The sequence below is a fragment of the Hyalella azteca genome, unplaced genomic scaffold, assembly GCF_000764305.2.
Source record: "Hyalella azteca isolate HAZT.00-mixed unplaced genomic scaffold, Hazt_2.0.2 contig13505, whole genome shotgun sequence".
Classification (NCBI taxonomy): Eukaryota; Metazoa; Arthropoda; class Malacostraca; order Amphipoda; family Hyalellidae; genus Hyalella; species Hyalella azteca.
Window position 1 is genome coordinate 554,822 of NW_025943425.1, and position 22,417 is coordinate 577,238.

The window sequence follows — 22,417 nt, forward strand, 5'->3', positions numbered from 1 at the left end:
TTGAGACGTCTACGATGCTGCCACAACCGATCCGATGAAAGCTGAGAGCTCATCATTCCTTAACTCTACTGAACGACGATACATTACATTATACATTAGCCAATAATCTAATGTTTCAAAGATTCGTACGTTTTATAGAAAGAAGCTGTCGCAATTCATGGTCCATATGATGAGAAGTTTACATAATAATTAGTATCATTAGTTACTGTAAAATTCAGTGATGGAGTTTAAGAATTGAAGGGTTTTCTTTGCTTATTTTGTCATGGTCTTAATTCATTTATCTATTAAGTCTTCGAGATTTTGGCTCACAATAAACAACCTTGCAATGATGCGAGTATTCATAGTGAAAAAACCGATGATATATTCTCAACGTCCATTAATTTGCATCTTACTGACGATTGCCGAGTGCTGCTCAAACACGCGCTATTCATCAGATGTGAGGCTTCATTCCGGTTTTCGTTGAAGGTAACGACCCTAATTTGCAGATAAATAATTTATATATTATCAGAAAATATTTATGAAACAATTCCATTTATAAAAGTAATTCAACTATTATTATTGATCATTATGATAAACCGTGCATTAAATTTATTAACGTTGTTAACCTTGCCCCTGTAATTAACGCACTTGGGCATACGAGAAAATTTAACGCGTATACAAGTGGTAGAACGCGTTTATTCAGAAGTATACAAGTGTGTTAGAGGCATGTGTGCTTCTGAAATCGAAATAAGGGTAAACAGGTTACTGAACTACACGGATTTATGTGAAGCACATTGTATAGCATTGAAGTACTTGCAGCTTATGCTTTTCGTGGCTTATGATGTAATGTGCGAATGTTAGCTACTTTGTTTAAGAAAATCAACTATTTCTTTAACCATTGTTTCTTAAACGACTTACTCGGCACCTGCCTAGGTGATATGTTATTAAAATTACGCGTTGAATTCAATACTTAATACTGCGCTACTACCGTTTGAATGTAGGGATAGGCTCTTGGGAGCAGTTAAGTGGCGTTTGACAAATGTTACAAATTGTTGCTGACCCACCTTGCTAAGCCGCAAAAATTTTGCGAAAATAATAACTGACTAACTCACAAAAATTTTCAAGCCTAGAATATGTTCTCGTACCATCTGAAATGCCTATGCCCGTCACTATTCGTGTGAGAATCACAGTTTATGAACCACCCCCTATAACCCTTAATTGTTTTCAGACGGCTCTTTTGTTACCAGGTCTTTGGGTACCAAATGAAATGTAAAACTGCCAATGTATCTGATTCATTATTATTATTTAAGTAGTTTAACGTTTCCCCGATCAGAGCCTGAAGGGAAGCCAGTGTTCACATCGGCCCACAACACCTCATCGTCGTCCATAGAGCTGCACTGGAAGCCTCCTCCCCTGAACACAATCCACGGCGAGTTCCTTGGCTACAAACTGACGCTGCAGCCGCGCTACGATGACGTCACCAATCCACCGCCTCCCAACGTGCTCCGTGACACCATCGAGATAGAGATTAAGGATCCCAAGAGAACGGTGGGTTCTTTAATTGCATTTTGTTAATAATGGTGTTATTGGGAAGGTTCCTTGGCTAGAAATTCGACGCCTGCATAGCCTTAATTAATTTGTGTGATAAAGAACATTACCGATTGTTCATACGTTCAAAAACGACGATTGTGTTCATATGTCGTCGTGATGTTTCGATCAAAATCGGTATTTTCAAGGTTATACAAAATTTTAATTGCAATTGAGTAGAAAACATTAGACATGTGTGAAGAGCTTCCAATAAAAATTACTCTTTTCAATTCAACTCTCTTACTTAAATTTTAGAAATAAATTAGTTTTTGTTACCTGATCAACTGAATTTTCTTATGAATGTTATAGACGAGACCAACCAGAATAAATAATTATTAAAACTGCAAATACTTCAAATTAATCATAATAATTCACTTCAGCTTTGAATTATCCCCAAAACCGAGAACCTTTCAGCAGTATAAGTAATTATAATATCCAAACATTTTTTATTTACCTATATTAACCATGTTTTCTGGTTAATTGCATTGGAACAAATTTATGTGTCAGCTGCATCCTTCTAATGGCTTATCCTGCTAATTTTTTCTTCATTGTCCGCGATATTTCGCGACATTTTATTGAACATTCAAAAGCATTTAAGATGAGCGTAAATACTAGCCTCTAGACTCCATTCATTAACAAAATCTATTACATTTTAATAGGAACTTTCGTGAGTTCTTCGCTATGTTCCGTTCAGTGACACCAAGTTCCTGATTCGAGCCCACAGCGCTGGACAATCAGATTAATGCAACAATTAGGCTCTCAAATTAGCTAAGTTATATCCTAAAGTTCTGAAATTGATTGAAAACATCTTATAAAATTGCGTTGAAAGGCTTGAACTTGGGCAAAATTAAACGCCTGACTGACAGCTAATTTGCAGGAGTTACATGTTGTGGTAAAGTATTTGAAATGAACGAAATGTTTCGGTGCATTTAGCGATAGCGCGAGGTCGTTCAATGAATTGTTCTTCTGTAGCTTGTTGAAGGATCATTTGATTTGAGAACTTTTGCTTCAAACTTTTGTATTTTGCTATGGCTAGACTATGAAGTTAAGGGTAAATAAGCCTATCCATTTATTTTGTTCGGAGCTCCAAAATAATAATAATAAAATTAACATATCGCGTCTTTATAGGTTAAAATTTACGAATCTTTTTTAGAAGCTAATTCTTTCTGTGATCAGTTAACTAATTACATTTATTTCTGAAAAAGGTCAAGCTAAATTTACATATACGGAAATATTCCAGGATTTCAATTGAATATTTTAGGCTCGGAATTGAATTCTAACACTTGAAAGCCTAAAATAGTTTTAATGTCATTTCCTCGTTTTAGGAGGATTTTTCATTTATAATTTTTATTTTCCCTTCCAATATTGGCAAATACCATCTAAAAAAACTTTTTTTTAATGTTTTGCCATTTTTTGCACATGGTTGAAGTTTCGACTTGATCAGTACCCATCGAAGTCCAATTTTCTATGACTTCTATCGTTTTCTACCGTTTTCTGTGTTGGATTTTGTTAGATAACTATAATAAATAATTTTCACAATGTATATCGTCAGTTCAATGCTCTTCATTTTCCCAGAATCCAATTTCTTGAGACGTTAGATATTTGATTTTTAAGTGACTCCTACAGCAAACGTAATAAAGGTGTCTCTGAGATCACACAAATTGTATTCAATCAGTCACTTTTATTTTTCTATCCAAATGAGACCTAGGAAGATTCATTCATCAATGATGTAATATCTAATATTCTTATAATCCCAAACTAAATTCTACGGCAAACTTATTCTTTTGTCTCTCTACAGATCCAGCCCATTTTAACGATGCCAGAAGCTCTCCGAACAAGAAATATATTAAAAATTCAGTATTTTAACTGAAATTTATTTCAGAAACTGTTGCTGCGCTGAATTGGGATTTATTTATTACATTGTGTTTTTAATGAGAAAGTACCAAGATACTATTTGTTCTATCATATGCTTAAATTTTTCATTTAATGAAAACTATCTTGTACCGATCACAATCATGGGCATTACGTGCGTTCACCACTGGCTCTTCACAACTCAACATAATGCAATTCTCTCGCATAATTTCGTGAAATTCTCAATAATTCGGAATTGTGTTGGTATTAGAAGTAATCAACGGTCAATTTTTCTTTGTATATATTCAAATTCAATTATATAATTATTATATAGTGGAATATTTTGATCTTAGAAACGATCCTGAACTTGGTCATTGATTAAATTAAGCTTTTGTCTTGCAAAAATGACTTTGCCAATATTATTTCCAACTTTAAAGTTGATCAGCTTCAAATGTAATTGAATGACGACGCAAGGTTTAAGCCTATGCAATGAGAACAAAATTTGCTTGGATATTTCGATTACCGATCGAAAGCTCATACTTTGTCCACAGCCAACAATTTCGTTATTCAAAAATTTTAATTGAATTAACTACGTCACACTTGATTCAACGCAATTCTAAATGCACTATTTGCTATATTCATGAAAATTGTCTGTTTGATTTGTGAAGAATTATTATTCTGAAGGTCGCCACAACAGCTTGTGTTCGTATTGTTATAAATGCTGCAGCAATTGAATTGGTGTGCCCAGGCGCAATGACATGCAGAGCCTGATTTATGAGCCTAAAAGCAAGACTTTAAAAGTTTTATATATTTTCAAAACGTTATGGTCAGAATAAGGAACATCTTCTGAAAGATTGGGATAATTTTCTTCTATGGATGTCAAGTTTGGTTATTGGGCTTACGATGGAAGAGTTTTTTTCCTTCTTCCCAAACTAGGAACAATGTCTCAGTTTTTCCATGCTTCATTTGTACATTGAACGAACACAAGCATTGTAAATCAGGTTCCATTTGCATGATGTGTGGCATGAAATTGTAGATTTTGTCTAGAATTAAATCATCGTAGCTCATCTCGTTCATCAGTGTTGAAAATGTATCTACTCGTTGCATGCGTTAAATTGTTACAGCGTATCTTCTTATTATAACGTTTTTTGTGCGTGAAGTTAAATTGTTTATGGCACGTGTCTGTATTATTATACATGGCGTGTCATAGTATATAACATTTTTTTCTGCGTAAGTTATACGCTTTATCCGTGCATGCTTGTGGTGTGTTATTCTTAATTTAATTGATGTTGAGTAAATCAATATTCACGTTGAATGAAGTATTGAATCCTACTTTCAAGAATTTTTTAAATCTTCTTTTCGTGGTGAACGCACGCAATCGCCCAAGTGCAATTAATGTTAGAATGTCATAGGATGTGAAATATGCTAACCATTACAATGGAATCTTGATGACGTGACTGCAATTATGCATAAATAATTGGTCTAATGTTTTGCTCCAGAATTTACACGTTACATTTTCATGATCGACTTGCATAATGAATATTTGAAGTAGATAATTGAGCACTTATTTCTAATAACTATGCACATAATTCATTTATTAAATTGTGCACCGAATTTTTCCCATCTTATAATTCAGACAACTATTCATAATGTCACTTTACCATGTTAACGCTCGATCCACACATGGCTAATACCGAAGTATTGCTACAACAAGTGTACACATAACAGCCAAGTGAACCCTTAGTTATACATGAGAGCTATCTTAATTATGTCCAACCGCTGTTCCGCTTACAGCGCTATAATGCAATACAGTATAAACTGTATTGTACTGACAGTGCTCGGGTTACAGAGCACTGTAATGCCATGAACTGTATTGTACTTACACTGCTCGGGTTGCAGAGCACTGTAATACCATGAACTGTATTGTACTGACACTGTTCGGGTTGCAGAGCACTGTAATTCAAGGCCTGAAGACCTTCACGCAATATCTCGTGTCGCTGCGCGTCTTCAACCCCACGGGCGCAGGCCCCAACGCTACCGTCGCTGTCATGACCGACGAAGGCAGTGAGTATTGAGATGCAATCTGGTCTATCTTGAGTAATCTCATACAAATGTTTTCCATTTATCTTAGTAATTTATTAATAATGTTTTCAATTTATGCAAATAACCTAAAAATATTGTTTGTACGCATCCATGTAATCTAATAATAACGTTTTTCACTTATTGAAGTGATCTAACAATAACGTTTAGCCTTGTTTAAGTAATCTAATAATAACGTATTGCACTTGTTTATATAATCTAATAATATTTGATTCCGCTTTGCTAGTTAATCTAATTATAATGTTTTCCACTCATCTGAATAATCTAATATAATGTTTTAGAAGCTGTCGGAGTTGTGTGTCAAATGCGTTGAAGTTCAACTATTCTGCACCATTATTTTAATACATAGTCGTTTAACGTCAATTTATATTTAAATATTTCTTCTGTCTTTTATCCATTGTGGTAATATCTTGTTCATGTTTTTGTGATGTAAAGCAATTAAATTAGCCTTTGATACATTTTCTACTAACGTTCTGCTAACTCTTCGTAGTTATTTATGTGAATATTCAACTGATAGTGGTTAAGATATACCTGATTTAACATAAGCGACACACGTTTATTTATTAAGCTTGAACTACTCTAAAAATTTTAACTGGCAATCATCAAAACCTTGACAAATTTTTGTACAGTAAATATTTCATCTGAGTTATTGCTATTCGATAATTAAATAATGATTCATATGAATTGTTGATTTGACTCATGGTATTACGATTCTGAAATCGCTATATGTGATCACTTTATAAATTCACTCAACCATATTTTTTCGTGTGTCAAAAAAATTTTTTGTTAAAATTTAAAAATTAAACACAATGTTTGTGTTTAAATACGCAAATTGAAGCATGAACCATTATACGGTTCTAATGGTTCATAAAACAACAAATATAGTACAAAGAGTAACAAATTTTTTAGGGAGGCATTTTATCGCAGATTTAGATGGTATAGATAAGAAATCTGATGAAATATTCGACATATCCGGCAATGTATTATTGGCTTCTGCACCGCACAAACGAAACAATTTTTTCCTACTAATATTTTTCTTGCAACGTCCTGTGTCGTGTCCTGATGATTTTTTTTTTGTCTTGTCGCGGAAGTATCCCAATGTTATCTATTGCAAGCCTAACCGGGATACAAGCACGATGATCTTGCTACTTTTCATCGTCTCTGCGGTCGGTCCTCTAATTTCGCACCTTGTTTCCCTCGTTCGCTGCACTGTAACCCTTAGTTTCCTCTTGATTGGCTCCCTCTGCAGACATGACCGTGGCCTTGCCCTCTGTTACCCACCCTGCCCTCTGTTACCCACCCTGCCCTCTGTGACCCTAATACGGCAAAAAATAACATGATATTTTGATGCGAAACTCATCGTTATGATTTAATTGAACTATTTAAAAAATCACTTTTAGTTGGTGCTAAAGAATTCCTGTTTTTGATATCCGTGTCGCCGAAACTTCTCTCTTCTCGAGATCCCCGAGTGCAAGAACGAAGTCGAGGTGCAGTTTAGCTTTAACGTGAGCGTGTGGGAGGCGCGGCGATGCTAACTGGCGCTGCCGCGTCCGACGTGCGTGCGTGTGTATGTAGGCCGTCTCGGTGGAGACCTCCACCGCTGCTGCTCTGCTGTAGCCTCTTTAATTTCCAACAGGGCATTGAGTTCAAATGTAATAATATCTTAATAACCTGAGTTCGTAACTGATGAAGCATTTTACTTCATGTTTGTTATTCATTATTTTTTAATGCGCGTGAAAATTACCGTGTGTTTGATTTGGACGTGGATTTTTGTTTTGCGCAGCAGGCTGAAGCAAAGCATGCTGTAGATTTTCGACTTGCTTAGGATAACCGTGATGATCTCGTTTGGGAGAAGGAAAATCTGTTTATCCTTTTTAAAGATCGAGAGAAAAAGTGTCTCTAATCCAAATTGAAGATTAAGATTCGAAAATCATTTGGCTTCATTGTAATAAAACTTATGTTCTGTTAAGTTCAATATCAAGTATCATGACGTTTGTCTTGCATGCTTCGAACTACGTTAACGATGATCGAAAACATGGCTGAACTAAATTAGTTCAACCATGAGCGAAAATACTCCGTTCGCGTAAGATCAAATGCGGTTGAATTTTTTTATTTTAATTTTGAACTAAAGCATACCTGATGACCTCAACCGCAACAGGTCCAAATATCGCGGCTTTTGTGAACTCAGAGGAGCAATAATAATTAACCAGGCAAGAGGTCGACTCTATCGATCAACATCGATCCATTCCCACGCATGGAGCTTCTTGCAACACTTCACTTTATTGCTTAGCTTTTCATTATCTGGACAGTTTTGCCTGTGATTTTACTTCACGTGAAGTAAAATCAGTAAAGTAAATTTTACTTCACGTGAAATCACTGAACACGATCGCGGTTCTATCCAATAAAAACGCGAAGTTCTTGCACCATTTGCACGACGTTTGCAATGCAAGCCCGCATCACATGCAATATTTCTACATTACATACATCTAGGACTTACCTACCACCATGACGAATAAACTAGATGAAAAAAATTTTGCGGACATAATGAGATTACTAGACTGTAAATCTAAAAAGTCTTCAACAAAGATGACGTTCAACTTATTGAAGACTACGAACATCAACAACAATTTGAAAATTCCATAAATACGACGTTACTATAATATTTGTTCGACCTGTCGTGTGGCTAGGCATTACAACTCTCTGGTATAAAGGTCGCCGATGAAGTTTTTGCACAGTTTCGTTTCTTCAGGTGTACTATTCATTCACTGCATTTCAGCGCTACCTAAGCCGTTTACGTTTGTAATTTTCTCTTACTTAACAAATTATTAAAGACAATTGAATTGTTTTATGCGATACTGCATTGAATATTGACTCTTCAAAAATCGCTTCTTCTTCAAGGACTATCTTGCCGCAAATTAAGTTATCACAACTACCGCAGCCCTCTTCATTGCATTAATAAGGTTGAACCGTTTCATTGACTTGTGCAAGTATCACGAGTATATTCTTTTCCTTCTACCAAGGAGTAAACTTTTTCTTCTTAGAAAGTTTTTTGAAGAACTTTGAGTGCAGTGGAGAAGGAATGTCGCAGTATTTCAGACCTTCCTCTATAAATGAATAATTATCATTGAAAACTACTCGGAAAATTCTAGTTGTCTGATTATCTGTATGTTTGAACCATACATGATGAGTAAGAACCCAAAGATGTCTTTGATACTTTTGAATTCTTCAAAAGTATCAAAGACATTTACCTTCAGATTTTGTGAAAATTTAAATCTACGAATATTTCTCTTGTTTCAATGTGGCGTACTCGATTTTCTTCGATCATTGTTTATTAATCATGTTAAGCAACATATAACGGTTCAAATTGTTGAAGAGATGGTCCCATGAAACTCATTTTACTATGAACGTTGAATCAAATTTTAACTCCCTCTTCGCTTAAATCTGATGGTTTCCGAATTCAAACGCGCTTGTTCATCGTTCCTCTTATGTTCTTAGTATTAATAAATGATATAGTTTCTTATACGAATTCGCGCTGTCTTGTTTAATTGGCTTGCATATGGGCGAAATTCCGGTGTAAGTGATTTTTAAAGCTCTGGATCGTTTGATCGAGAAACGCACTGCTGCCCAAGTACTATTGAATTGTACTCTTGCATTGTTTTGTTGAAAGTATCTCCCATTCATTCTATGTAACCCAGACAGCTTCACCACTCTTTTCGTAAAATATACCTCTTTTGAGTATTTTTCTACATCGAGATCCCGCGCGCACCTGGCTCTTTTGTGAACCAATCACGGCTAGCACACCCACGAACCTCGCGACGTCTGTGTTCTATCGTGCGCTCTCCGTAGAAGTAACCTTACTTGGCGATCTTTTGATCGACTTTGATAGGATTTTCTGGACGTCTCGTCCGTGACCAAGAACTTGCCATCGCATTATGGGGAAGGCAGTTCGTTCGCCCTCAAGACGCTCTAATGCGAACGAAAAACTAATTACCTGAGCAGAAGACATGGACAAGCACAAAAAATCTTCATCCAAAAGAAGTGGGATCGTGAAGACGCCGAGTATTCATGTTCCTTGGCGAAGTAGCTCTTTTGTTCGTTGCTTTTGAGGGTCATGTAAGGCAAAATTCTCGCCTCTGACGATCTCAAATCCTTCACATTTGTTTAGCGTTGAAAATTCGCCGGATCTGTTGTAGCCCTGTTTGCAGCCGGCGATATGTGAGACCCAACTTTGACGCATCGCTGGTACGGGACAAAGAAACACATTTACTCGAGAAAGGGATTCCACGCAAGTTGTGAATGAAACTCACCGCGTAATTTAACACGGTTGCTGAATAATGGCTGATCAAGTTCGTTCATGCTCGTATGGAGTCCTTACTGGGTCGAGTCTGCTGTAGGTCTCGTTGAAATATGGGAACCATTTCAGACGAACCTACATTAGATCTTATCGGCTAACTGAGAAGCGCTATGCGAAACTCTACCACACCTGCGAACTTGATATTTCATTGTCTGCTTCGTAATGTCATGAATGGTCAAGGAGAAGAATTCGGAAGAAATTATCATTGCGATAAGATATCTTCCATAATCAGATGATGGCTTGTTAGCGGGATATTTTTTTATAGTTGGAGTTAAGACCTGTGGCGACAAATGAGCCCACCAGCCTGATCTCTGTCAGAAATTAGCGGGATAAAAAAAAGATGCAGACAAAGATGCATACGCACATAAATCTTTGTTTACATTATATTTTCTGTTGAGGTCTTGGCCAAAATTTAACTGAATGAAGAACTTGAAGCAACCAAATATTTTTTATTTGTCATGAAAGTGTGCCTGCTTTTTATCGATGTACCTAAAATTCAATGCGTGATTGCTAAAGTCAAGATTATTTGTGCCGATTTTGTATATCAGCTTCATCGCTAGTTATTATTCCGTTTTTGATCGTATTTTAACTTTACAATTACTCTTTTAGGTCAACAAATTGTTCAGAAACGACTGTGCACCAAGCCATGACGGATTTAAAATCCGGGTTGGATGGATCTCTTGGCATCAATCCGATTAAATTTTTAGCTGCATGGCTAGTAAGGTGGCACGGTCGTCGGTTTCCATTGTCCAAGACTGCTTAGGAGTTCGTTGGTCTCTTTCATCATTAGTTGAGCAAGCAGTCATGGAATCGGCAGTCGAAACAACGCATCTTCGTTGTGTGTTCGTGTGGGAATTTATTATCTGCGTTGGATGTATTATACAAATACGTGATATTTAAACGAAGCATTTGTTTTTTATTGTTTCTAGAACTTTTTTCATTCAAGAGAACGCTGACGCGTTCTCCTGCGGATACTCATCCGACTGATTCAGGAGATGGGAGACGGGACCTACCCTGAGACTGCTTGAGCTTGACAGCAGGGGTCAGTGTATGTTGAGCCATGGTCGGGTGAGGTGCGCTAGCGTATTTATCGTCGTAGACGTTCATTTCTACGATGTGCCTACTCAAATCTTCGGTTATCTGTTTATTAATTTGTGTTGCTTCTATAAAAACTTCTGAAGATTATGCGGTTGAGGAGGATCCTTTAGGTACGTAATTGTGTGTTAATTTAAAATTGTCATCATGTTTCTTTCCTACATTTTGCTATTGATTTTGTTTGCTAACTTGGTCCGCCGAAATAGATGATTCCAAGTACTCTCTATTAAGACCCTGCCATGTCATTTGGAATTGCTGTTAAGTGTGAGATTAAGCTTCAATGGTTGGAAATTTTTCTTGGAAGTTGAAAGTTTCAGTCGCTATGTAAAATTTTGATCACTTCCATTCCACAGTTCCACTGCACATACCAAAAAATTGTTGTTGCTGAGTGCTGACTGTTGAGCTGTGTTACCTTATTAGGCTGGCTTCCTCTATTATCATAGTCACAACTTTTGTATTAGTAAACAGCCAAACTAGTCTATGACATCTCATTTGGTGTGCCATAGGCTTTGAGGAGCAGAAATTGAGTCCCAGAATCTTTACAAACAGGCAAACTGACAAACACAACAGTGACAAGTGACAACACATCTGTGGATCTGCCTAACAAATATATGTTTTTGACAGATCAAACATTAGAATTTGGAAAGATTGAGTGACAGTGACAAGTGTTGTCCTAAAATGCTGTTACTAACATATATTTTATGAATTTTAAATCATAGTGATAGTGGCGAAGCAAAGAGTTTTTTAGACTCTCCTTCTAGTTCAATTTTAAGTCCAATAAGTAGACCATTAAGACCAGCAAAGTATCATGGATACCAGCATCATCATACATAAATTACCTATTGGTTCAAATCTTGAAGAAATTAGAAAATTGAAAATAAACTTATTCTAAAAAATCACTGATTTGCCACTATGTTTTAATGTTGCTGCTCTGAACATGGTAGAATTCCTGGTCCAATCCAGGATCTGGACAGTCACGCATCTCCACTGCCACCACCAGGTAGTGGAGATAAGTGGAAATCAGTTTGATTGAAAGGCAATTGAAGGCTGTACAAGAGTGGTAAATGTGATGCAAATGTCAGTGATTTTGGTGCTGAAGCACTGTAGTGCAGTGTACCAGAGCATCCGCTCCTTTTCCAGGCCGTGCGCTCCTATCTTGGCCAGAATGCTCCTACATTCCATAAGTAGATGGTCAGTAAGAAGGATTTAGAATGCCACAATACAAGCAGGCCTGATTGAGAAGGCTCTGCTCAATCATGCAATTTTTAAACAAGTGTTTATTAATAGGATGTAATTTATCTAGTGGGAAGCTTGCAGCTCCTAAAGTGCCATAAAAGCTCAAAGCTCTACTTGCTTATTTGGAAATTAGATGTTCTTTGCACCTGAAGAGACTTTGACAACGCATATACCTTTGAATACCTTTTTATAAATTTGAAAGACCAAGAATCTTGGCAAGCTCAGATAGTTAAGGTGACAATTCCACCATACTACTTTTGCAATACTCACAAATTAACAACCATTTAGGCTAAACCAGGCGTGGCCAACTGGAATGTATCTACTTTTCAAGTGGTGAGCCGTAACGAGAGCTTTTTTGCCATTCTTCATTCTTGTAGCCATGACATACCTGCTAGATGAAAAATACCCTATCTCATTGTTTATAAGATTAGTCAATCAAGCCATGAAATTCCAACTTTATAGAAAATGTCAATTGTCAAGAGTGGTGAGATTGATTAGTAATGTGGAAATTTCCATTTTGGGCCAAAACACTATAATTAGGCACTTCATATAGCCAAAATTTATCCAGCCTAGTAACTTGATCAGTTTCAAAATATCAGCTAAATATAAAATAAAAATATTGTTTCACACTTATATATTCAAAATGATGGGTGCCCTTGCTCAAATCTCCTCCTGAATTCCATCCTAAGTTTAGAAAACAGTATCTTTGTGATATATATTAACTAAACTCATTAATTGAAATTTTTTATATTTCTACAGTTAAACATATAATTTTTACTCATGAACTAGTGAAACATAACATACCAAGATATTACTGGTTCTGCATAATTGCTTACTGGTTAAGAATTTTACTTGAAAACTAGAATCAACAAGAAATTTGTGATCAAGCTGATTTGATGTAGAGGAGATTGAAAAATATTACTTTTTCTTGGGATAAATATTACTCTATTTATCAAAATAAGTGGTGAAAAAATTGAAAGATTCCTGCATCCTATAGTTTGCTATGAAAGTAGATATGAGAGATGCTTGCTGCTAAAAATTTTATGACCTCGTATGGTCATTGAGATGAACTTGGACTCATTTCTAAGCCTTCTTACATAGGAAATCAACATTTGTGAAATTACTTACTTCAAGTGATTGTACCACTTATTACTCATATTAAAACTAAGGAATGTTTTCACAAGAAGCTCTTCATAATATCCCAATTGTCTTCCTTTTATAATTTCCTTTGTCCTAATTTCTGATATAACCTCTGAACATGCATGAATCTTGAGAATTTATTCTGCAAATAAACCTGGTGTTGGCAGATATTGGTTCAACTTTCAGCTATAAAATTTATTTCCTGGAGATCATGCAATTGCTTTGATATTTGTAGCTCACATAGCTTTTTATTTTATTTTAAGAATATATTATTTGGTTGACTTAACTTAGAATCTTTTAGTTACCTTGCTGTGAACTTCAATCTTGAGTTAAATTTATTTAAAAGATAATATTACAAGAGATTTGTGCTATGTTGAATGAAATTATAAGTTAAATTAATAATGATATGCTCATTTCAAAAATAAATAATTGGTTTCAAAAACATTATATAAACTTCATAATTGTAATAATTCATAAACTTCAAAAAATTGGTTTCAAAAACATTAATTTTTGCTGTAAAACTGCCTAGCCAAATATATATGATTTTCAGCTTTGATACCCTAGAGAAAAAATAGTTTGTTTACTGTTGATGACTTGATTTGACATAAAAATAAGTTTCTGATACTATCAAAAAAATTATTATTTGATGTAGACTGGAAGAATGTAGAAAACGTTGTTTTTGTGCACAATTTGGTGCTGTTCTGTAGAATATATGGATTTTTTTCCCTGCAACTCATGTAGTGCGTACAGATTTAGGTACGTTATGTACATTGTGGCACTCTGATCACAAATCTGGTAGAACATGAACAGATTATGAGGTGGGACAAATCACAGCATAAAGTGGCACAAATCACAGCCTAAGAAATTGACCAAGTCGGTATGCGACCAAGAAATTGACGCAGTCGTGCGTTGAAATTTGGTTGAAATTTTTTGTAGTCAACCCTTTGATTGTTCGGAACAACCGTCTCATTGAATGATCACATTCTAAGCTCGTTACTTCACCAAGCGCGCTTGTTCGTCAATTACGGCGAGATTAAAATTCACGATTTGTGTTGACTTTGTAAGCACTGAGCCTAGATTGGACTTTGTGGTGGTCATTTTAATTATTGTAACTTTATTGCATTGGTAAAAAGCAAGCCAGCCGTGGAAATGTACCGAATGCTGAGAAAAACTCTCCACCTTTAGAAATAAATGACTAATGTGAGAAGGGATCACGTGTCCCAAATCGCAAACTCGCAGTTCAGAATAATCTGCCGCCAAGTTTTTCCGAAGTCAACTGTATTGACTTTTCTTATGAACCTCAGGATTTAAGAAAGGCTGTGAATTTTACTAAATCGCCAACTCGGAAAATAAGGGAAAAAGGAGGAATGGAATAACTGCTTCTTTTACTCATTATGGAAAACTAGTTAGCTAAAGATAGTTTAAACATTTATGAGAAAGTGTTAAAAATCAATCATTATCTGGCAGTCTGGCATATAATCGAATTATAAATTTGATTCCCTGCGTTATGTATCCTTTTGGTTCTCGACAACACCTTTAGAACGGAGATCGTGGTCGATAAGAAAGATACAACTGTATTTGAATATAATTATCTCACAATCGGGTAAACTGACGAACTGACACATGCATTAAGCACTGTATTCTGGGCCAAAATCCATCAGTTCAATACTACCATACGATGTCACCGCAACGTTTCCTGTGGCCTTGAAATGGAGAAGCCTGCGGCCATCGGCGCGTGGTGGAAACGGCCAAAAATTGTTGCGGAAATGAGATGGTTAGCTACGGTTATTAGGTTCTTATTGTACGGCATCAATGACACCCCCAATAGTCATTGTGAGGCAGCAGGTGCCATGGGAAACCAGTGATGTTACAGAAAGAAAAGCTTGTTCAAAATAGGAGAATCACAGACGATCGACTAGTGTTTATGGAATGATCCTGGAAATCTACACGACTTATGATCTGACTATTTTGTACTTGGATCAAACATTGATCAACTGGAGTAATACGATCCCTATTTTTCTTAATGATCAATTTTCTTCATTGCTTGTTGGTGTTTCAGCTTCTCTCTATTTCTTGTGATTGTCTGCTCTTCGTGATCAGAAAAATTGTGCTTTCGAACAGCCAAGAACCAAGAACCGTTTTGCTTCCCTGGATTACTGCTCGTGATATCAATTTTACTATTTTGTATTATTTTTGTTGATTTTTAAATTAATTCACAATGGGATAGTTTTTTTGGCGTAATTATCGTATGCTTGGAAACGGGCACTCACGGTGTTATTTTGTTGTCACCGTTTTCCGATGGGCACAGCTGTGACGGGGACAAATTTATTCAGTCATCGGGACAATAATTTATTCAATCGCAGTATGCAGATTTGAACTCGATTCCTAAAAAGAGATGGGACGCAGCTGCGTAGACTCAGGGATCTGTGCATCGATATCTGAATGTTCCTTACTTCAGTCGTTCTTTATTGCCTTGTCAATCCCATTTAATCTCCTGAGTCCATTAAAAGCTGAAAGCTATTCGCTTGACTGTTCAGTTGATGAAATGAATCAAATCCCTTGTGAGCATGGCAATTAGGATTAGAATCAACTAGGAAATGTAATGAAAAGTATTATGAAAATATTTATTCTGAAAACTCTCATCATTTCACAAAAGCGACAAGGCTTATTTTAAAGTCAATGTATGTCTACACAACTATCCACTATCTCCGAGCTATGAATCTTAGTTTATAGAGAAATGTACAATTAGATGAATTCCTAGTTTGACCATCATCATACTACGCAATGCAAGCATTGGCAGCATCTTTTTAGCAAGCGTGAAACTGGATTTTGTCCATTCGAGAGAGATAACTTCGTTCAATTTCATACCCTATCACTATATTAATGTTGTAGCTGATCTGAAGAATTTTCGCAATGTACATTTTGAAATTTGTTCTGGTCTTCTACTAAAGTTCTTTATCGATCTATTTATATTTTGTATTTCTCGTGCATGGGAAATAAAAAGTTGGTTTAGACTGTACTGAATATAATTGTGCCTGGTAAGCTTTACTTTCATTCTTTTTGTGACGTTGCGAAAAACTGTAGAATCTTACACTGTCACATTCCTCATTCATATAACAGCTGTAATTTATTCGACTGCGTGTCGAGTGCCGTGCCTGAAGATATTCTGAGTGCTCATTGATCACATCCATAATTCCGTGCACTGCTACAGCGACAGGCGCGTTCCTTCCTCCTCCAGCAACACGTACGTGTGTGGTTAGGTTTTCATGTTTCCCATGACGAAACAGTCTTCGTGTCGGTGCGTTATTTCTTGCCGTGAGAACCGTGCTAATATAGACCTCGGCGATGCTTGAAGCCCTTCCTGCCTTTCCAGGTAGCATTTGATGTTGAAAATTGCGTTTTATTGCATTTGTTGTGGGTGCGGCTGATTTTTTCCATTGCCTTCTAATTTATTGCAAGTGAGAAATGTATTTTAAATTGGCAATTCTTCATCTTCACTTCCCGAATGCCTAGGTACTGCAATTGTTGAAGGTTTAGAGAGGTATGTACGATGTTCATCTATCAATATTTAGAGTTCCATTCTGTATTCGGGCTTGTAGTTTGAATTAGATTAATTAATACCATAGTCAAACTTGATTCGTACACGGCTGTAAAATGTTCCTTTTCTCTTGAAAATACAGGAGGATTTCATCGAAGTTGGTCACTCGCAGTGCAAAGTATCTTTTAAAAATTGTAATTGATTTAATGCACCTTACCGGCACGCTGTTGTCAGTTCGTAGGTAGGTCTACAGCGCCAATGTCGCCTCCACAGCCGCCGAAGCCGCTGCTGCTGCTGCATGATCGATCGAGCTTGTCTCACTGCCGGTCCCCTCCCATCCGCACCCTCCCTCAATATGTGCGCTCTCTCTCTCACCTACACACTCTCTCTCTTTTGCTCTCCGGCCCGCCGTGCGCTAGCGCCTTGCTTTTGATTGCCATCCTGCCAGCGCTCCCTTCCGTCTTCACTTGCTCGTCGTGATGCCGCCGGGATGACGATGCTGCCTCTAGACTGCTGGTGCTCCGCCATAAACCGGGAGCCCTTGTTTTCTTCGTGTTGTGGCCCGACCCGAATTAGTTTCACGTTCACTTATTCACTTTGCTTTGATTGTATCGAATCGAACTTTAGATTCAAGTATGCTTTAACAATATTCATTAGTGACGAGAATATGCATATGTAAAATTTGATGAGCTGAAGCTCATCATGTACCTTTAATTTATTCTATTTTCTTTACTCTAAATGTTCATTTCCGAGGTCATTGATATCCAGCCTTTATAACGAATGCCGTGTGATGTCTAATGTCGTCTGATAAGTTGAAGATTTTGTATGGCAGCGTAACATATCACGGAGTATACGAGTTATTCGCATTGTCTATTTTTGGAAGAAACAATACTCACACGATTAAGTAATCCTGTTAGTACACAATTAAGTGCCGATTCAATGCTCTTACTGACGATCAAATTTATTTCTATTTTATGTCTCAGTTTCAGGCCTCTGAGAAAACATGTTGAACGAGTACTAACCAGATATACTTGTATACCTTTTGAGATCGTCACTCTAATCATAGTGTGTGCTTGCATTATAGATTATTACAGGTACATCTTATCTAGAAACTGGTACAAGTGGCTGATTTGATGTACTATGAAGTGCCACTAATGAAATTAACAACTTCCTGCATTTTGTTCCCATTTTTCTCACCCCTTCAGTAATGGTCCCGAACCGGTCATTTTTCTCCCCTTTGTATTCGTTGTCGAGAATGACTCGCGACTTCCGTCATTCCCTTGCCGACCTCGTCGCAGAATATCGGCCAACAAATGTTATAGTCAGACACTTGCTGTCACTGTTGCCAATCACCTCTCTATCCCGCTGTAGAAACTCGGTCAAACTGACACGTTCGGTGAGCAGATGCGATACACACATTTACTCCCTTGGTCATTCAATGAAAAACTCACACTAAAGACGGAATTTTCCCCCAAAGCGTATGAGACGCTTCTTGATATCTTTTATTTAGTTAGTAATCGTAATATTTGTCCGAGCTCTATTCTTAGCATTTATTTGTAAAAGATGTGGGATTTTTTTTTGCTCGTGTTGGTTTGAGAAGTTGTGAAGGGTCTCCAAATTTACCTGCTGCTTCACGCAGAATTTAAACTTTAGCATCGGAAATAAGACGAGCTGACCACAGTTACTTCTGAATTTTTGGCTTAAACCTTTCGTAGGTAAGCTTAAAAAATATATCTCAGTACTCACTGCAGTGAGGGACAGAGAGCGTATTTTCTCGTCGACGAAAACGTGAAGTCACGGGCGGACGGACGGACGGACATGGCGAGCACAATAGGGCATTTAAACGAGAAAATGCGCAAAAAATACGCAAAAGGCCAGAAATTCAAATTCAATTCTCTTTTCAGAAATTTAAAACCAGTAGAAGAATGTGTGCACCATTACAAGATTAATCTGCTCGTATGTATTCCATAAAATTTTGCATGTTGAAATGCTAGTATGAAGAAGAAGAAGTGAGTTGAAAAAAATAAATAACTCGAGAAAAGAATAAAAAATAGTTGAATAATCTATGAAATAAGGTCACACTGCAAAAAAAAATATGATTCAAACTTGAAGATTCAAATCTGAAGGGTTACTAGGTATCTACTTCAATTAAATTCGTTTTCAACCACGAAGTAATTTAATTACTTGAATAGATGGTGTTACTTCTTACTTCTTTTACAAAAATGCAGAAAAAGCATCAATTTCATTGTCTTACTCAAAAGTGATTAATTCTTAGCCACGATAGGGCGGGATATGTACGTAACAATAGTCAGATGATTAGTGATAGGCAGAAACATGATAACGTTGTTTTGAACACAAACTGGGGCCGCAAGGGGTCTTATGAGGAGATGTGAAGTGACCATATATGGTCACTTGCCCCTGAAAGGTTATTAATTATCCCCTTAACAGTCAATTTACTGACGGTTCCTCTATCTACCTTGGCCCATACTTTAAAAAACAGTTACGAGGTCGTAAGTTCATCGGCCAATCATTGACGGCCTTTCGAGCAAAATCCACCAATCATAGACAAGAAAATAGAGCGTAAGTACTTACGTTCACTTAGCGAGTTTTGAAAGTATGGCCCCTTGCTTTTAGATTCGAATAGAAATAACGATTGACCTCGTGTTTGATTTATACAGTCGTCATTCATGCAAGTTTTGCTGATCTTTGCCCCGCTCATTTTGCGATAATGCTAGCTTTTATTTACGTGTAATTGTCTTCTATAACCAAGAATCTTAATATTCAAGTTCAGATAAAATTTAATCGGGTTCTATAAATGCAAGGTCAGTTTCAAACCAGTTACTATGCGTGTCAAACTTCCTGGCTTTTTTAACTGGCCTCGTGTAATCTGGTCAAAACTCTTGTTTATTTGCAATTAACTAAAGCGTTCCAATTCTTGAGGGCAAACTTGTTGCAACCGTCACGCATTCCTAACGAGGCAAATGCCACGCAGTGTTAATGTCAGTGGAGAATACAGCTTGCTTAACTGCCCTCAGATAGCGTAGCTGTAATTGTTATGCTTTCCTACACATGGAGGCAATCGAGAGATGAATCCGCGAGAAAATACACTTTCGCGTTTGATCATCAGCCAATCGCTTTTCAAGCCGGCAAATACTGTCGATCAACATGAAGTGTCTTGTCATAGCTAGTTTGTAATGTTTTTTTGCCAATTTTCGATTAGCATTAGCATCGTTATTACTTCGTAGTTTTATCAAATCAGGTTGCCTTCTTGATTACGTTAATATTTAAATAACAGGTATAGCATTCATTGTTATAACTTGATAAAAGCTTTATTTTTGAGCCTCTCGTTAACGAGCGAATAGATTGCCTAGATTTCTATCAAGGGAAGCTGAAGTTTGCCATTTTCATATCCTTCATATAATAAATTACCATATCTATGTGAAAGCTTCCTGCTTTTTCTACAATTTTGAACATTTGTAACAGTTAACAGATTATTCTTCACAGCTCTCAATTTAGTTAGTCCGTCTTGACAACTCGACTAAACTTCTCTGTAAGACTGTAGTCAATCTCGTGGCAATCTGTTCGATCAGCTCCAGAGCTCCCATCACTCATACCTAATCTTGTGCAAATACCAAACACGCTCAAGACCTTCTGCTCATTCAGACGTTGGTTGGGTTTAGTATAGAACCGAACGCGTGGTTTGTATTGTACTATTTTCAAGTCATGTTTTTCGTGATTATTTACAATATTTTCGTAATTTTTTCGATGGATTTTCTTGACTTGATTCGGTGTTTGAACGCCCTGTCATTTATGTTTGAAAACTATTCAATCAATATATTTTTGCTGCGAACTTTTCACACGTTTTGGGCGTTTATTTATGGCATTCTTTGCAAATTCCCCAATATTCGAATACCTGTTGCGTAGGTAGCGTGAATTTCAATGCCAGCAAACGGAGGAACGAAGACGACTGTCGTTTGTTGACGCGCTACATAACAGCGCTGATGATGTCGAGTGTCGACCAACGTGCGCCAGCAGCAGCTATGAAAGTCGTTAGTTTCGGCTGCGCTTGACGACTGTTAAAAACGCAAAGAGAAACGAAGCTATAAGGGCAATAATCGAATGAGACATAATGCAAGGTTGAGCTAGTGTCGGCGAAGGCATTAAGTACGGTAAATTTGAAGCATTGATAAAAGATGTGAAAAATGAGCAATATGGGTTGTGGGAAGTGACCAAGAACGAGAGATTAGAATTACATAAAATAAGTGTCAGACTGCACTGTAAACTATTTTTTTCGTTCTTCTTTTCTGAAACAAATGTAAATGTCAGCGACCAACAAGTGTAAAAATTTAAAAGTTTGTGTTGTGGCAGAGCTTGGAGGAAGACGAGTCAACGCTTGTCGGTCGCGGAGAGAGGAAGAAAACTTAGAGTAGCAGCGCATTGCGAAATGAGGGGCGCGAAGTGAAGGAGTGTGTGGGTCAGTATATACGTCGTCTGCGTTGTCGTAAAGGTCAATAGCCGCCCGCGTGTTGTGTTGGTCCAGCTGACCTGCCGCAGCCCCACCAGCTCAGAGCCCGCCTGTCGTGGTGGTCTAGTTCTGCCTCAGGTCCGTCTGACTAATTAAGTTGTGTATACCGGCACCACCTAGCGACGCTTCTGGGAAGCGCTTCAACAAACTTCACCATCGCCTGTCAGATCGAACAAAATATGAATAATTCTTTTCGATATGTCTTGAATTGTAATAGGATATGGCTCCTATCACCTGCCATTGGTGGGTTGACCCTCCTCAGGTCCGTCTGACTAAGTTGTGTATACCGGCACCACGTAGCGACGCTTCTGGGAAGCGCTTCAACAAACTTCACCATCGCCTGTCGGATCGAACATAATATTAATAATTCTTTTCGATATGTCTTGAATTGTAATAGGATATGGCTCCTATCACCTGCCATTGGTGGTCTAGTCCTGCCTCAGGTCCGTCTGGCGTCTGACTAATTAAGTTGTGTATACCGGAACCACGTAGCGACGCTTCTTGAATTACTACAACCGACTTTACAATCGCATGATCTATCGAATAAAATACTTGTATATTTGTGGCCGATATTTGTTGAAGTGTGATAGGATGACTATGTTACTTGTATCAATTAAGCATTCAACATGAGTAGGTATATCATATGTGCATTGTTAGCGTTGTATAAGTCGAGAACGGATATTGAAAATTTTAAACCATTAGTGTGCGAAAAAATTCTTTGCCCGCATTAGAATGGTAAATAATTCTGGAATGCTATAAGAACTTGCATGCATGTAAGCAGCCTTCGGTTCGCGCACGGCTAAACACATACAATTTAGCTCAAAAGTAACCATGCTGCTTTTGATCACGGCCAGTCAATAGTATTAATTAAAACTCTCAAATTTTATAATACAATCGTTCCGAGTTGGTAACCTGTGAACTCTAATCGGCATACTTACACAAGCCGAGTTATTCAGAACAAAATTGATTGATTAAGGATAGAAAAGTGTGAACTGACTTAACGTATATAGTT

At 37.2% G+C, this 22,417-nt stretch overlaps 1 protein-coding gene across 4 annotated transcripts in view; it reads left to right on the forward strand.

The window, feature by feature from the left end:
• Positions 1-22,417, forward strand: part of LOC108680932 (tyrosine-protein phosphatase 99A) — an 81,025-nt gene that overhangs the window by 26,465 nt on the left and 32,143 nt on the right. For 3 of the 4 annotated variants that reach the window (XM_047883713.1, XM_047883714.1, XM_018169862.2), the window contains exons 2-3: positions 1,313-1,527; positions 5,367-5,481. In XM_047883713.1, coding sequence (XP_047739669.1) covers positions 1,313-1,527; positions 5,367-5,481 — 330 coding nt within the window. Of the gene's footprint in view, positions 1-1,312; positions 1,528-5,366; positions 5,482-10,854; positions 11,080-22,417 lie in introns of those variants that run through there. The other variant, XM_047883715.1, reaches the window with a different exon arrangement.